General features: G+C 48.3%; 1 protein-coding gene across 2 annotated transcripts in view; it reads left to right on the forward strand.

Annotated features, from left to right (window-relative positions):
- Nucleotides 1–350: 350 nt before the first annotated feature.
- ptgir (prostaglandin I2 receptor) overlaps nucleotides 351–17,197 on the forward strand; it is a 32,003-nt gene continuing 15,156 nt past the window's right edge. The window contains exons 1-3 of one of the 2 annotated variants that reach the window (XM_088627328.1): nucleotides 351–501; nucleotides 1,487–1,639; nucleotides 1,832–2,702. In XM_088627328.1, the coding sequence (XP_088483454.1) occupies nucleotides 1,884–2,702 (819 nt within the window). In that variant the 5' untranslated portion in view covers nucleotides 351–501; nucleotides 1,487–1,639; nucleotides 1,832–1,883. Of the gene's footprint in view, nucleotides 502–954; nucleotides 1,385–1,486; nucleotides 1,640–1,831; nucleotides 2,703–17,197 lie in introns of those variants that run through there. The other variant, XM_088627327.1, reaches the window with a different exon arrangement.

Here is a 17,197-nt window from a genome sequence, read left to right on the forward strand (position 1 = left end):
GCCGAACCGCAGCCCCGCGCGCGCTCCACGGAGCATCTGCGGTTTCACCGGGCGGCGGAATCCGGGACGTCGATACCGCCAGAGAACACTGGACCTGCCCACTGCCTCGGAGCCGCTGTGCCTGCGCTCCCTTTCCCCGAAGGCTAGAAACATTCGCGTGAGATGTTCCGACAAACATACATAAATTAAGCACTTCAGTAGCACACAAAGGGTGGGCCGTGACTTCACGATGTTACCAGTCGCTGTGGAGACAGCAGTAATGACGAGTTCGTGCTAACAAGGCGGGTTTCTCGGATCTGCCCGCGGCGCGCAGACACAGGGCCCTGAAACTCGAACCACAGTCCGCAAGAACATTGCTGGACTGTCGCCGTCGACAACAGAGCACCGCCGTGCAGCAGCACGCAGCGACAGCCTGTTCGGTCGGAGGATACACTGCGCACACGACACGCGTGAGCGTGACTCCCGGCGGCTCTCGCACAGAAACCAGTTTCCCGAGCTCAGGTGTGACCGTCTGTCAAAACGTTACATGCACAACCCCCGCAAAAACGAACAATAAAGTTTGACATACTGTACAACCAGGTGTCTAGCCTAAATCCTCCCCGGGAAGAAACGATACAATAACCCACTAGTCTGTGGCAGGTTTTAATTTAAATTCTGCCATTTCAACGGGTTACTGGGCTGTACAGTATGTCTCTATTTTAAACACTCAGTAACTAGTAAAATAAGCCGTTTGTAAATAAAATATGTTATTGTAATGCAAGTGAATCTCATGTTATTGATAATAAAAAGAGAATTACAGAAGCGCATTAAGAATAGGTTTAACTTTCAAGTTTAATAGATTGAAGCAGATTCAGAATAGATTTACCGTTTGAATCAAAATGTCATGAAAATAATAGTTAAAACTGGGGAAAATGTTTGTAATAGTCGCTGCGGGACTATTAATTCTGCACATCATCTGAGCTCCGGGTGCACATCGCGATCCGGGTTCGCCTGGAAAGACGTGGGGCATCACGCTCTGCAAGGGCTCCTCGCGCGTGGGGGCGAGGGGATGTTCCGAGTGGGGGGTGCGCGCGCTGTCATCACCGGTCACGTCGGTCCCTTCCGACTCGCTCCGCGCGCCAGTCCGGCTTCGCAGCGGCGCGAGGCAGAACACGCTCGCTCGCGCTCAGAGACGCTCGGGGCAGAATCGAGACAAAAGTTCCCTTCAAGTGTTCAGCCCTCGTGTGCGAATCCACAGAGATGAGTAATCCCGAGCAGCACCTGGCGCATGTCTAAAGGCGAACCGCCCTCCTGCGCGAGCTGCTCGAGAGCAGGACCGGCCGCTCCCGAGGAGAGCTCGCCGGCGGCCGTGATCACGAGCACGGGTGGCTCCTGCTCCTGCCAGGTCCCCGCACAGCGCGTCTTCCTTTGGGGGTGAAGCATCCGGGCTGCGCAGGCGGTTCTTCTGTTTTATTTGCTCAATGTGACAGAGTTTCTCCTGCCTTAGAGCGAAGCGGACCGCCCGGGGCGCGGAGTCGCTTGAGGAGCCGCTGGAGCGCGCCCGAGCTCGGACCCGAGCGCGCTGAGCGGGACCTCAGAGCACGACGATCCCGACACGGGGGGAAGAGGAACCGAGCCGGTACCGGTCTGTGTCAGCGAGGTAAGAGCTCCGGCAGCCACCGCGCGGCTTTTCAGTTCAGGATTTGAGACAATTCAGGTTTCTGTAAGGAAGTGTAGATTCGTGAGCGGGGTCGGGCTGTGCGGAGCTCCGTGCTCTGGAAGAAGCGGGCAGCTCTGTCTGCGGTCGGGGGCGCCGATCGCCTGCTTGAGCTCCTGGTGCTTCCCTGCGCAGGTCCAGCCCGTGGTGCGGGCGGGTCCGATGGCGCTTCGCGGCCCCTGAGCCGATGGGAGCCATGCTGCCGAACGAGACGTGCGAGAACACCACGAGGATCCACGCGGACGGGAACCCGGCGGTCAGCACCATCATGTTCCTCGCCGGCGTGGGGGGCAACGTCATGGCTCTGGCCATCCTGGGCGTCCACAGGAAGGAGCAGCGGAGCAAGTCCTCGGTGTTCTGCATCCTGGTGACCGGGCTGGCCGCAACGGACCTGCTGGGCACCTGCGTCCTCAGCCCCATGGTCTTCGTCTCGTACGCCCGCAACGCCTCGCTCCTGGGGCTGGTGGGCAGCCCCCGCCTGTGCGACCTCTTCGCCTTCGCCATGACCTTCTTCGGCCTGGCCTCCATGCTCATCCTGTTCGCCATGGCGGTGGAGCGCTGCCTGGCCATCAGCCACCCCTACTTCTACTCCAAGCACGTGGGCCGCGGGCTCGCCAAGGCGCTGCTGCCGGCCGTCTACGCCTTCGCCTGCCTCTTCTGCTCGCTGCCCTTCCTCGGCTACGGCAAGCACAAGCAGTACTGCCCCGGCACCTGGTGCTTCATCGAGATGGAAGCCGGGGAGGGGGAGGGCGGCGCGGTGCTGGCCTTCTCCCTGTCCTACGCCGCGCTCATGGCCTTCCTCGTGCTGGCCGTCTTCCTGTGCAACGGCTCCGTCATCGTCAGCCTGTGCCGGATGTACAGGGCCCAGCGCTTCCGCCGGGGCTCGGTGGTCTCCTCCGGCCGCAAGAGGAGGAGCTGGCTGGGCCACGGGGAGGAGGAGGTGGAGCACCTGGTGCTGCTGGCCTGCATGACCCTGATATTCGTCATCTGCTCGCTGCCCCTCACCGTGAGTCACTCCTTTACTTACAGTCCCTGCTGGTGGCGCCGCGGTTCATTTCCAGAAAAGCAGTAGGCACGGGTTCGTGTGTTTTGTGGACTCGCTGTGGTCGCTGTCCGTACTGTGGTCACTGTCTGTGTGGTCACTGTCTGTGCTGTGGCCACTGTCTGTGCTGCGGTCACTGACCGTGTGGTCACTATCCGTGCTGTGGTCACAGTCTGACTGGTCACTGTCCGTGCTGTGGTCACTGTCCGTGCTGCGGTCACTGTCTGTGTGGTCACTGTCCATGCTGTGGTCACAGTTTGACTGGTCACTGTCCGTGCTGCGGTCACTGTCTGTGTGGTCACTGTCTGTGTGGTCACTGTCCGCGCTGTGGTCACTGTCCGTGCTGCGGTCACTGTCTGTGTGGTCACTGTCCATGCTGCGGTCACTGTCTGTGTGGTCACTGTCTGTGCTGTGGTCACTGTCTGTGTGGTCACTGTCTGTGCTGTGGTCACTGTCCGTCACTTGTCCACCTGTGCTGAAAGGCGAAGGGGAGTCTGGTTACAGTTTGTTCCACATGCCTGCAGACTGGTTATCTTGTCTGGTTCCTGGTGCTTCTGATTACTAATGGGTTAAACAGGCGTGAGCTTACATCCATTTCCAATTGTTCTCCTCTTATCGGCTGAATGATTCTACTGTTTGAAAGAGATGGCAACTCAGTGCCAGTGCTGCGTAGTTCAGAGGAAAACAAGCAGGATTATTTCTCTCTATGTCATCTGTACTGGCATGCTCTGTGCTGAACAGGAATCGATACCGTGAGGAAGGGTACTTTGTGCGGCTCAGTGCTGTGATTCTTGCTCACAAAAGCCAAGTGTAAGAGGTTTCCCAAGAGTCTTTTTCTGCAGTATGTCCTAGTTGGCTCAGGAGAGCTCATCCTCAGAGACACCCCTGCCTCAGCCAGCCAGGAACACCCCTGGAAGAGGTTCGCGGGCTCGTCCAGTTAGTCACGCGTGACTTCATGCTGCTCTGCAGCCTCGGGGAAAAACCCGCTCACGCTTAGAACAGCTGTGCAGAGCGCACCCAGGCACAGACAGGAGCCCTCGAGAACAGCCCGAGCTTCAGACGCCACAACGGACTCAAAGATGTCCTGTTGTGGCTTCCTCATTAGACTCACTCTCCATAAAAACATCTACAGTATACAGTAGGTGTACCTGTCCTCCAGGACTGTGCAGTCTGGCATTAATCCCATCTCTCTGAGCGGCGACGCATCCCAGCATCACACATCAGCGCACAGTAACACTACACCGCTTGTACTGTCCTGCGTCTCCGGGTAACTCTCACACAGGTGTGTAGAATTACTGAGAAAAAGATGAAAAGGCAGTGTATCTGGGAACTTCTGGGAGTGTTCCACTAATGTAAGTTTTCAAAACTGATTTTAAGAAATTCCTTTCTTGAATTCTCAAAGCTAACTCCTACCCTCTGTGGTGAGCAAAGACTTATTAAGGGGCGACCTTTTGTGCTAATTCCATTCTCTCCCACGTTAAGATGCGCTCAGAGACAGTGGAAAGACCCCAACTAAGCTCTGGGACAGAGGAAAACTTTTGCGTCTTATTTTTCAAGCACAGCACTGCAAATGCACAGGCAGAAGCCCTGATCTGACCCCACAGGGCAGTCTGGTACTGAGGGCGCTTGTGTGAACCCCTCACCGTCAGGGTGTCCAGTCCTGGTCGTGGAGGGCAGGTGTGTCTTTGGGTCTTTATTCCAGTTCAGCTGTTAGTGAGTTGAATCAGCCAGACAAACTGGACCAAAATAAGATTCTCCCAGCTCTTCAGTGCTTCTTCACATTTAGAACATTTTGTACAATTCTTGTCACCACATTGTAGAAAATGTGTTGCTGCTCTAAATGAGTCCAGACAAGAGCAGATACATTCCAGGACTTGCGATGACAGGGTGAAGGAACAGCACCTTTGTAGTCTTGAACGGAGACTACGAGGGGAGCTGATACAAGTATTCACAACCCTCAGACACGGACAAGGTGTCTTCGGAGCGAGCAGTGGAACATGAACCAGAGGACACCAGTGCGAGCTGTATGAAAGTGCACTTAAAACTGAGACCAGGAGGCACTTCTTTATGGAAAGGGTTGCAATAGTATGGAACAATATACCATACATGTGGCTGAAGTCAATATCCTGGCTTTTTCCAGGAAATGGCTAGATGAGATGAGATTATCAAACCAATTAATAATAATAATAATAATTGCTTACACTTATATAGCGCTTTTCTGGACACTCCACTCAAAGCGCTTTACAGGTAATGGGGACTCCCCTCCACCACCACCAATGTGCAGCATCCACCTGGATGATGCGACGACAGCCATAGTGCGCCAGAACACTCACCACACATCAGCTATCAATGGGGAGGAGAGCAGAGTAATGTATCCAATTCATAGAAGGGGATTATTAGGAGGCCATGATTGGTAAGGGCCAATTGGAAATTTGGCCAGGACACCGGGGTTACACCTCTACTCTTTTCGAGAAGCGCCCTGGGATTTTTAATGACCACAGAGAGTCAGGACCTCGGTTTTACATCTCATCCGAAGGACGGCACCTGTTTACAGTATAGTGTCCCCATCACTATACTGGGGCATTAGGACCCACATGGACCACAGGGTGAGCACCCCCTGCTGGCCCCACTAACACCTCTTCCAGCAGCAACCTTAGTTTTTCCCAGGAGGTCTCCCATCCAGGTACTGACCAGGCTCACACCTGCTTAGCTTCAGTGGGTTGCCAGTTGTGAGTTGCAGGGTGATATGGCTGCTGGCTATATCTATATCTATATCTATATCTATATAATTAGAAACTCACTACCACGTGGCTAGATGGGCCAAAGGAATGTCCCTCCTTTGTCACCTTTCTAACGTTCTTATGCTGCTTTAAGGAGACCTTGACAACCTGAAGACACACCTGCCCTCCAAGAAACAGTCTTCTGACAAACCTCAGAGAAGCAAAATGTATAAAGAGCTTGGAGGTTTCTGAAAATATTGCAAATATCAGCGGTCATGTGTAGGCAAAGGTCCAAACGGGACAGGCTTTGATTCCGGTGCTGTGCAATGTCAAAGTTTACTTTCCATTTCTTTTGTTTTCCATTACACAAAGGCAAAGACCAAGGCTGATTTAAAAGCTGAGGTCCTGTGGCTCAGCTGCAGTGTTTATATTCAATGCATTCCAGAGCAGTGTGCAGAGTCTGCAGCCTGGATAGCTACCTGGTGAAGTGGTCAACCTCAAAGCACAATCAGACTGCCAGCACTCTGTGACCCACTGTGGTATTGAAGGCATTAGCCTGACTGGAGACCTAATCGAATGTATTAGAGCTGGAGAACATTAACGCTAGCTGACAAGCTGATATACAGCTCACATTTATCTCCTTCCCATACAGCCTTTTAAACACAGGGCTTCAGTGGTGAGGTCTTCTGGTTCTGGGTGCATTAGAAGAGGCTACTATCTGTGGCGTCTGTCTTTCTGAGCGAGTGCTGTACAGGAGTCTGGAGTCGGCTGTCTGTCAGATCCACACCCTTGTCAACTCTGAAGGCAGCCATGTTCTGCACCCCAAATGCGCCCTGCAACATCTGAGTCTGAGAACAGGTTTTGTTCAAAAGATAAAAGGTTTTGAAGTAAATTTTCCTGAAATAATATTCCCAAAGGACAAAACAGTGATTTATAAAGATTCCAAGGCCAGACAAACAAAAGTGTCATTAATCTGAAAAATCACACGGGAATACTCAACCCTCCCTAATACTTCCCAGTCCAGAGTCCACACTGGTTCAAATACCGTTATCAGGAACATGAGTCATTTAGCAAGATTCGCATGACCTATTGAATTTTAATCTCTTGATAACTTCTTTTGTAACAAAGAAAATATAGAGGCTTTCTGCCTGCAAGGCATTATACAGTAAAGTTGTCTGTTAGCGCTATGGACGGCAGGGCTGAAACCGAGAGCAAGCAGTCCTGCAGCGAGTGATGTGACACAGAGGAGCTGTGGTCAGTCCTCCGCAGCCCGAGAAGCTGGTGATGCTGAGGGACGGACTCTGTGGCCACTGACTGCGCAAAGAAACACAGATTCCTGCCTGGGTCACAGCACCGTGCAAAAGGACACCCTGCTGTCCGCTACGCAGTGCCCGAAGTGGAATTCAAACTAAAAGAGAAGCAAACCAGCTCCATGTCAACTGCTTCTGATTAACATGGCCTGAAGGCGGGTGATTTAGATCACGCCCGCTTTGTTTCTTTCATTCTAATCCCTGTCGCAAAGCGACCAATCTTGTCTCAGACTTGGCAAATGATTTATCAAGAGTTGGTATAGAAAAGGCTGAAAAATCAATTCTGCCACTTAAGTCTCATTTGAACTCTGGGTGGCAGAAGGCTGGTGTTGTTGAACAGGCAATGACTACATGTCAGTAGATGAAATTCAACCGTCCAGTGAATGTGGAGGCTTTGCTGTAATGAGAGCAGACAACAGGCCTTTCTACTGAAGACAGAGCCACTACATGCGAAAGACTGATCACAGCTCTGTAGGCGGTGGCCTCAAGCTCAGCTTTCCAGCAACATTCCCAGCTTCTCCTCCAGTCCAGGCAGCTCTCAGCAGCTCTCAGCAGCACTCAGGGGGTGTCCAGGTGTGAAAGTGCGTCAATGCCAGCTGTGCAGAACTGGCAAGCTAGTCAAGGGAGCCCAGGAGGTGTCACACTTACAGGCTAAGGGGAGAGAATAAAGACGAGTCTGAGACACGACAACAGAGTCGCACTCCTGCGGTGCCACAAGTGAGACACAGTATCGGACCTTCGAGGGGAAACAGCAGGCATGCCACACTAACAGGAAAAACAACACCACCCCTCAGACAACAGTGAATCAGACGGACAGATCCGCAGTGTGCACTCTACTATCGTGCAGTGTACTGTATGTCCAGTGCATCTCAGAGGTGCAAGTCATGGAAAGACAAGGAAGGAATGTAAGAGGGAATTCTGGGAAAGGGCCAATGTTTTCATGCACATCTTACTCACTGTTATAACAAGGAACAGCTATGCTGTTGCCAGGTCAACGTTTTGACTCTAGAGATCAAATAAAAATAAACTATTGTATTTTTCATGGGAAAAAAGGGCTTTTACATAAAGTAATAGTTTAGTGCATACTGCGGTAAATGATTGATCCATCTGGATTTAGAAGGTCAGTGTCCTACAGGTGATCTTACAAAACATCGAACACCTTATCAAACTCTTAGGGCACCTAAGGAAGCAACAGCTGCTGCTCCTCCCTGCTGCCTGCGTCTGGGTCTCTCTGGTCCGTCTCGCTCCTCTGCAGAGTCAGGCTCAAGCCAGGCTGGCCAGCGGCACGCTTCCTGCTGGACGGGTTTTCCACCCGGCCGCTCAGGTTCTCTCTCTTCCACGGACGCAATCATGGGTTTCCAAGGGTAGAAATGAATTCATCACTTTCCTTCAGTCTGAAAGGTTTGAGGGATCATTTAGGCAAAGTTTCATGACCACATCCTGACACAGTACAGTGATGTGGTGGGCTGTGCTTTCCTCTCTGTGGCTTGCCCAGAGGTGTGTGTGAAGCCCCAGCCTGCCCCCTGCCTGGGGGCTACATTGCCACCTCATATCCTTCCCTGGTGCTGCTCCTTTCAGTGAGAGTCTCTGATCTCACTTCACTTCTGTTTTATGGAACAAAACATTAAATAGAGAAATCTAGTTTGAAAAGATGTTGCAACCTTGAGGGAGAATCAAGTACAGTTGGCAGGGAAACAGACAGAAGAAAGGGATCAAATCTGTTACATTCTGGAATTCGCAAGGGGTTGAGTCTGTTTTGACTGCGACACCTCTCTTTTGGCAGTTTAGAGTCATCAGGAAGTTTGTACAATTTCTAAAAAACTGAATGTTATTTTGTATTCTGCACTGTCATGGCTGACTGGGGATCACACACCCTTCAAGAGTGTAATGTGGTAAAAGTAGAGTAAGGCCAGTGAGGTGTGCTGAAGTAGAGTTCAAAGTTCAGTAGTGGGAGCCCATGATGAAGTGAAAGTAAACGTGCTCCACGAGCTTGGTAAAATCATGAGCCTCTTGCGAAAATAGGAACCAGTTTTTATTCCGGTCATGTCACGACAGCAGCCTTCCACTTGCACCCAGCACCCGCTGGCCTAAAGTTCAGAGCGCTAACTGCTCTTCTACACTACTCAGCACCATAAATTTACCATGGCAGATTCTCACAGAAGCTTCAGTTTCTGGTGGATTTCTATACTGCTCTTTACTGCTCTCCGTTCCACACGGTCTCCGACATGAGATTATTAATGATCGCGCTGTAAACGCTGGGGCTCAGAAACACATGTTTACCCCGGATGTGGTGCAAACCACGCCCACAGCCAACATCCCAACCGGTTTTCAAGCCAATTCTGGCTGCTGGGAAATTGGCTGCTGAAACGTCACAAGGCTAAAATAAACAACCGTTTTTTTCCTTCTTTTTCCTCAATACCTCTTTGCATTAACTTTCACTGCGCCAGTGCAAACAGCCAGGCCCTTTATCAGTGAGGCCTGTGCTTAATTATTAGGCAATGGAAAAAATTGATTTCTCTTAAAGTCAAATCTATTTGTCCAGCTAATGACAGAGGAGGGATCAATAATGGTGCCGATCTGACAGGGCTGCTAAGACACGGGAGTGGTGATGCGCATTCTGACAGGACTAGGCTCTAGCAAACTGGGGTGCCCCATCGGGAGGCCTCATGCACACCCTGGAGGTATGGGAGCCTCTCAGTGGGGTGACAACACACCCACTAGTGCTTAAGGTTGCCAATATCAAACAAGAAGGGTAGTCACTGGTGAAACAGACAGTCTGACACCTGTATTTAACGCCAGGTAGACTTCGCCTGTCCGCAGCAAAGAGTGAAGAGAAGAACTAAAGAGGACCATGCCTCTGGCATCTGGAAGAGCCTGGCTCAACCTGGCTCAGAGCAATTCAATCACTTTACTGCCAGCTATGAACATAATTTGCATTATAAGATGTACAAGACTCAGTACTACTGTTCTAATTAGGATCTAATTATAGAAATCCATCAGCCGATGATTTCACAATGGGAAAATTGCAGAATGACTCTGTGAATTACGGTGCCCGGCGGTATCTATTAGGGTACTTGCCTGCAGCACGGCCACCCTGGAGCCTGAGATCATCTCTGCTCTTCACTGCACCCACATGTCTGCAGTATAAATGAAGGAAATTGTTACTTAAACAGAAGCTGTATTTTATCTGAAATCAGTTCATTCTTAACTTTTACATGCAAAACGTGCTTCTGTGTCACCTACAAATTGGATGTTCATAATCTTCTGTCTGATCTGCAAGGTATGACCTTCAAGAGCATTCTTATTCATCTTAGTAATGCAAAGGCTCTAACATCAGTGTTCAAGGGTCGTGACCTGTCTGTTGTTTTGGCTTTTCCTGGGTTTGTGTGGCTCAGCAGTAATAATTATTCTAACATGTGGGATTCCAGATATGTTTCCTCTTCCTTTCCTACACACTCCAGCTCTCTCCCAGCTTTACGCTCTTGAGCACTGTTGATCTAAAAGTGTTTTTTGTTTTGTCTCTCTCAAAAAATTAAGTCCCGTGGAAGGAAAATGTTATTGATTTTTTTTGTGCTAGGAGGAAACACTTTACTGAACTTGAGCAAAAGCGAAATTGCATCCTGCATGGCTACATTTTCAAATGGTTTAAATGAGAGAACAGTTCAGACACACCACACAGAAATATCAGTTTCATTAAAAGCAGTTGCACTCCTGGCTCATGTAACTTCATAATGAAATCTTCTGCTCGGACAGACTGTGGGAGGACACATCCATGGCTCCAGAGAGCTACATACCAAGCACTGCAGGGATACAACCTCTCCCTGCAGTGGGGTCCCAAGACCTGGCAGAGAAAGGGGTTAATTGCCTGGTGACCGTTTAAGTAGTGGTAATGCCAGTGGTGGCTGTTGTAAAAGCATGACAACTCAGAGAAAAGAACAGCAGCTGGGAGGGGACAATATCCAGACTGGAATTCAAGTGGCACAGTACTGTTCCCTTGTTAAAATAGTGCCAGCTTTCAGTTCTCCCACATCGCACCTCTGCCTGTGATCTAGATATTGGCTCCCTTCCTAACAGTAGCTGGTGTCTGGGGTGTCAGTGCCTTGTCTGTTGTGTGGCCTGTGAAGTTCCGCATTGTGGGTCTCTGTTCGTTGTGACAGCAGCTGTCTGCAGTCTGCAGGGCTGCTGCCTTCAGGTTGAAACACACTCAATGTTATGTGCTGGGAAGTCTAGACTCTTCACGCTACTTCAGTCTAAAAGGTTAACGTATAAGCTCACTACCTATGCAAAACCTTTTCAAAAAGCTATTAAGTCACAAAAAAAGACTATATTGTCTAATTTCAAGTCCAAGAGGTATACCAAGTACTGCAACAACTACAGTGATGTAACATGTTGTGTTGTGTTTACAAAGAGTTATTTGAATATAATAGGAGAGGGAGAAGATCCTGGAAGAACAGAGCTTAAGTGATGATTAACACACAACAATAAATAAAACTGTGACTATTATGTGTTGCCAAGGACCTAAGGCTTCTTTGAGTCTGAACACAGCAGCAGATCACGTGCATTTTTAAAAACACTAAAGTTTTATTTTGTGATGTGGCTGCTGTGTAGCTTAGTCTGTACAAGTGAATATTATTCTTGATCACGATTGGTACATTTAGGGAAATTAATGGCCAATGGGCTGGTATTTAATGGAGGTGGTGTGCATGTAGTATTACCAGTATCACCAGTGCCAGCACTGCTGTTCTGCCCAAAGGGCTGTGTTAATGCCTCTCTGAATAGCACAGCAGAGGACAGAGACAGAATGGAGAATGACGGAGGGAATTAGATCATAGACAGCAAGAGAAAAAAATCATGTGACTGGCCATCTTAAATCTGGTACACTGTATCCCCAAGATTTGATGCAATAGGTGCACATTTCCCATACCTTGATCTGATTGACCTGTGTTGGTTTCTTAAGGCAACATCGTGGCATTAGCAATCTTGTCAGTCAAAACGACCTGCATCTTGTATCCCAGGTATTCCTTCATTTGACCTCACAGTTTCATAGAAGAAGAAAAGTTCAATTGTTTTATCAAGTCCAAGATTAAAGCACATGACCAATCATCACAAACATGGAATAATATCATAATTTATATCACAAACATGGAATAACAAGGTCCACTATGTTTCCAACTTCTGCTAGGCATGGATTCAGAGAACAACAACTTTGAGAGTTCCTCACATTCTGTGAAAAAGGCAGTATGGTGGCAAAAACCACGTGACCTGCCGCTGTGACCTTCACTCTGACAGCTTCCCACGCGATCCTGCTCTCCTGCCACATTTCATGAGTGTTTGTCTGGGGTTTGGGATTTTATATGCATGTCAAAATTCCTGCCAAAAATATTAATCTGAATAAAAACTGTAACTCAAATGCTCAATAACTATGACTTCATTGCTGGCCCCCTAACAAATGCACAGGACTCCACTGCAGTTCTCAGCCACTGGAGCAGGGTTAACTCTGCTGGGACGTTTCCATCAGCACCGAAGCCCAGCTGTGTCAGAGGGAGAAGGGAGGACTGGTGTCCGAGATATAGGGCACAGGAGGACCCCTAACCCTGCCCGACTGCGCCGCTCTGCAGTGAGCAGAGGACGGCTTTCACTGCCTGCTGTGAGAAAGCTCAGTGGTCACAATGGCAAAGCAACACAAGCAAGTACGTATGGCAATTCTCCAAATGGCAAATAACCAGCTGTTGGAAAACCACAATTTAATCCTCAGAAGGAAAACTTTCAAGCCTAAAAAAGTCCTGAAAAAAAACTAGGCTGACCTTTACAGATGAGTTGCCATATATGCAGTTGTTCTGTGTGTTTCTGGATTCTCGAGATCCTGAAAATCGATTCTCCCCTGTACTCCTCTGCTCATTGCTGTGCTGTGAAAACACCTTGCTTCCGTCAGGTCCGATATGTTTTTATAACATTGAATTTGTGGAAGGATCTGGAATTGTGTTAAACAGCTGTGGCCTAGAGCAGCTTAATGACCTTCAGTTTACTCTTCAAAACACTCCCAAACATTCTTGGAAAAGAATGCCTCCCGATCAAGAAAAAGACATCCTTGTTTCCAGAGAACACATTTCTGCCTTTCTGCCCTGATCGTTTTGATTCCTGAAAGCAGGCTGCTGGATTAATGTCTCGATGCCTGGGCGCGGGTGACGTCAGTAAAGGCCTCAGTTTGCTTAGAACCCCAGAATGGTCACCTCCTGCAGGAGGACTGTCCAGCCGCAGCCCCCCCAGCCCCCGAGCTGCCCCCCGATCCCTGGGGCCTCTCCTAGCTGCAGGCCGGCAGAAGATATGGACAGCCAGGGCCATGAACCACCAGAACGAAGGCGCTGCCCTGGGAACTGTCCCTGTGTGCCTCTGCTCAGGACACGTTCACACCGATATTTTTATACTGATTCTGCCTGCACATGCACAAGCTCTACTTGTCCCACCAGAGCCTTCTGGAGATTTGATCCCCATCCTGCCTCTCCCTGCTCACCACCCGACACGGATCTGCATCAGGATAGGACAGACGCCTGATCCCTGGGCGCCCAGACGTCCAGCAGTCAGCCCATCATGATGCGCCTGCTGCCCTGCTGTCCAGATAGGATCCTTCTAGACCTCTGATGACAGGACTGTGGCAGGGCGCAGGCAGCACATTTCAATGGCGAATAAAATTCAGAAAAAATAGAGAAATTTAGAAGAAATCTATTAATAAATGAAAAAATGTACGACAGAATCCAGAGCCTGGGTCACCCTAAGTATGTTTAAATACAAATACCAAAATAGTCACAATCCCATCACTAAGTTGACAGTGATACATAATCGTATGAACAGCTGGGGCCAAGCCATCTGGTGATGGATATGTTGGGAAAAAAAAAAGATTTTCGCTTTGGAATTGATGATGTTTCCTGCAAGAATAGTTTTTCAGCTGCTGGAAAAGCCACAGGGCTTTGGGAGGTAGAGGAGGGGTGGGTGGAGTCGTCGGGCCACCTGTCTGGGAAGAGAGAGTCCGTGTCCGACTGCTGTGGTGAAGATCGATCAAAGCGGTATCTAGGAGGGATGGACTTCTCCGTCAAGCAGGCAAAGCAGAGACACAGATTAGAAAAAATAAAAAAATAGAAGAGTTTCTGGGAAAAAATACCTAAACGGGAATCTTTTGAGAAGCTTTTGAGTGTTGTTGAAAGTGCTCCCACCATCTGTTAACAGCTGTGTGAACAATGACTTTAGAATGCAGCACTAATGCAGCATGGAGCTAATGAATCACATCATCATCCAGCCTCAGAGTCCCAGAGAGCTCGTGTGACCAGCCCCAGTGATCTGCTCCATGTGCTCACAGCTCTTCATCCCCAAATCTTCCTCCTGTGATTCCACCCCGGGCCCTTGTCTGTTTCACTGCGGGCTCTAAGGGCACTGTTTGAGGCGACACTATCGAGACACACTTAACGGTTTAGAGAGCTTGAACTAAACGCCAACCACCCCAGTCCTATATGTTAAGGGAAAAAGATGTTCAATTACTTCATTCTTTATCTGTATGAAATCTCCTCAGGACCTCATCTGATCTGGGTGCTTCTATGCTATGCAGTGCACTATTGCTTTATGTATCGTGTATTTGGCTAGCGGCTGCGTTAGATGCAATTTCTCTTTGTCATAAGGTAGCCTATCAATCAGAAAAGAACAGGAGTCGTCGGAAGGAACTTTTTATTTGTGCTCAGGGGTAATTCAGGTTTTGGCAGGGTTCATGTTTTATAGGGAAACACTGGAGACGTTTTTGGTCAAAGCATGGTCATGCCACATGTTTGAACCTTGAAAGGAATAATGACTCCCACACAGAGTTTTAGTTTTGCTCTTTGGTCATGGGGATATACTGGAATATGATGTCAGTCTCGTTTGTACAAAGCTTCTCCTACATCACAGGCAATTTTGTAAAGTCTTATGAACAGTGTACATCTTGGCAATAAGACCAATAGCAAGTATTAATATGAAACAAAATACAACTCATAAGCTGGGTTTCATTCAAAAAGTTCCCTTCAAATCACAACAATAAACATCAATAACAAGTTTGGAGATGAAGGCATAAATGCCTGTGATCAGGTTTCATGTGCTGTTTCATTTGGTAAACACATGTTCAGTTTTCTGTGGACTGCAGCATTATGGAAGTTTGTCTGAGTGTCACAGACAATTACCAGACAATTACAGCAGCAAAACACTGGAGCAGCACACCATTCAAGAGGCATTAGTGGCCTGAGGTTTAACCAGAGATCCATTTTCCAGACTTTTATGGGAAATCAATACACAATGTTGGATCAGAGACAGGCTGGAAAGGACATGATGACACACCAGGTCCTCCGACCTAAAACCATAGTGTGTTCCAGAGCAATCCAGCCCTCATGCTTCATCTTTAAAGCTAGCTAGGGTATAGTTACTCTAACTCACAGTAAGCGGTCAGAAATAACGATATTTTTGGAACTGAATTAGAAGGGAGTTAAAATGCACACAATCAATGAACTGTGCACAAATTCAGTACATTGTCTTCCAGTGTTTGTCTTGCGCCAAGCAGCTGATATCATCTGCTGTCACCTCCTTACCTGGTCCTCACATTCCTTTGCAATTTTCCACTCTAGCTGCTCTTTAGAAATCCCTGCTTGCTGTTCCAGCTACAGTTACCAATCGCAGCCTGTATCTAAATGATTCCTCATGGAGGAAAGGGAAGAAAGTGAGCCGGGGTGGAGAACAGTGCTGCACAAACCTCAGATCACCATTTCTTCAAAGCACTGTGCTTCCTATCTTCACTTCATCGACTTTCACTTGGAGAGGTGGCAATCAGCTCGTAGGGTGAACACAATAAAGGAGAACCAAAAGAAAACAGATCTAGACACAATATCGAGTGCACACTGGAAATGGGATGACATAAGAAAGACCCAGGAGACAGAAAATACTGTGTGCAGCCCCATTTTCCTCCGAGTGTTTCTTCCGAGAGTAAAGGTGACTGTTGATCCATTTCTCCAGTAATTTCTCATGCCACTCTGTTATACATCTCTTCTTAATTTCCAACAAAAGAATAGAAGCATGAATCTGCATCTGTGTCAGTGCATAGTTCATATTATAATCTAATTAAGGATTAAGAGACGGCATATGCCGATGCTCGTGCATTGAACTTTTCTTACCAAGTATCAAGTTCACTGCATCTTCCTGGATGCCATGTGGCATTTAAGATTGTTTTCTCTTAGAGATGGGAGCTGTGCAGGCAAAGGAAGAAAATCTTTAAGTTCAAGTTTAAAGGATTAACATTTGCACACATTTTACAAATGAAGAAAGAGTTTATAAAAACGTGTTTTCTCTATTCTGTGTGACATTTCTACTGAGTGTTTTAGTGTCTGCATGCTGTCTATACTCACTGTAATGGAGGACAGCACAGTGACAAATGGACTTCAGCTATTTTTAAAGAAGAAAACTGGAATCCAAAAGTTATTATTCTGATAATATAATATTTACAGAAAACTATGATTCAAAGGAATGTCTGAAAAAACCTGGCAATGTACTCTTGTAGGCATGAATCTTTTAAATCAATACAGAAGGAACTGCTTCACTGTTACAGGTTTTACATCAGTCCTGCTAAGCACCGTTTCCAGCAACTCTTGCACCAGGCAAGCACAGATGGAAAAACATCAGTTCCTAAGAGAGTGAAATTCCTAGTCTGTCCCTCCAGAACACTAATTTCTCATTATTACCCTTTGCCGATATTTTACAAAAAACACTTTCAATCCCGTTTCTGACCTGTCTGGCAGACTGCACTCTTACAGTAGTCACTTTTTCAGGCAGCAGTCGGATGTAAACTCTGCAAAATGGAAATACGTAATGCTCCAACTCTTGAAGAATACAGCAGAAATGTGTTTGCTTGCTTTTTTGTTCTGGTCTCTGTTGTCTTGAAGCACACAATCACTTGGTTCTTTTTGAGAAAATATTAACACCAGACTTCACTCTGCCAGAGAAAAAAGCAGCCATGTCAAGCTCCGGCTACCCCAGTGGCCCCTGCAGGGTGAAAGTCACTGTCAGCAGACAGACAGCAAGGTAAACACATCTCCCCCGGGGAGGAGCCACGCTCCCTCTGCCAGGCAGGGTGCAAGTGTGGGAGGTCTGCAGGCGCCTGGACCGTCTCAGCCTGACACTCTCCCCACGCAGCTCTCCCCCGATGCTCTCCCTGTGCAGTGAGCTGCCTGGCCTCACACCTGGCAATCTGTCTGTCTTCAGAGGACAGACTGGGCAGGGACACATCACAGATGGGCTGAGGTCCACTGATCCAGAATCCTGTTTGGACATTTGGACACATGTGATGTGGACACAGAGGACTCAGACTCGGGTCCTGGAGTGCCGAGGGTCTTCTAGTGTTTTGCTATTACTGTAGGTTGATTGTTTA

Source organism: Lepisosteus platostomus, chromosome 4 (assembly GCF_059453375.1).
Source record: "Lepisosteus platostomus isolate fLepPlt1 chromosome 4, fLepPlt1.hap1, whole genome shotgun sequence".
NCBI classification, from domain to species: Eukaryota; Metazoa; Chordata; class Actinopteri; order Semionotiformes; family Lepisosteidae; genus Lepisosteus; species Lepisosteus platostomus.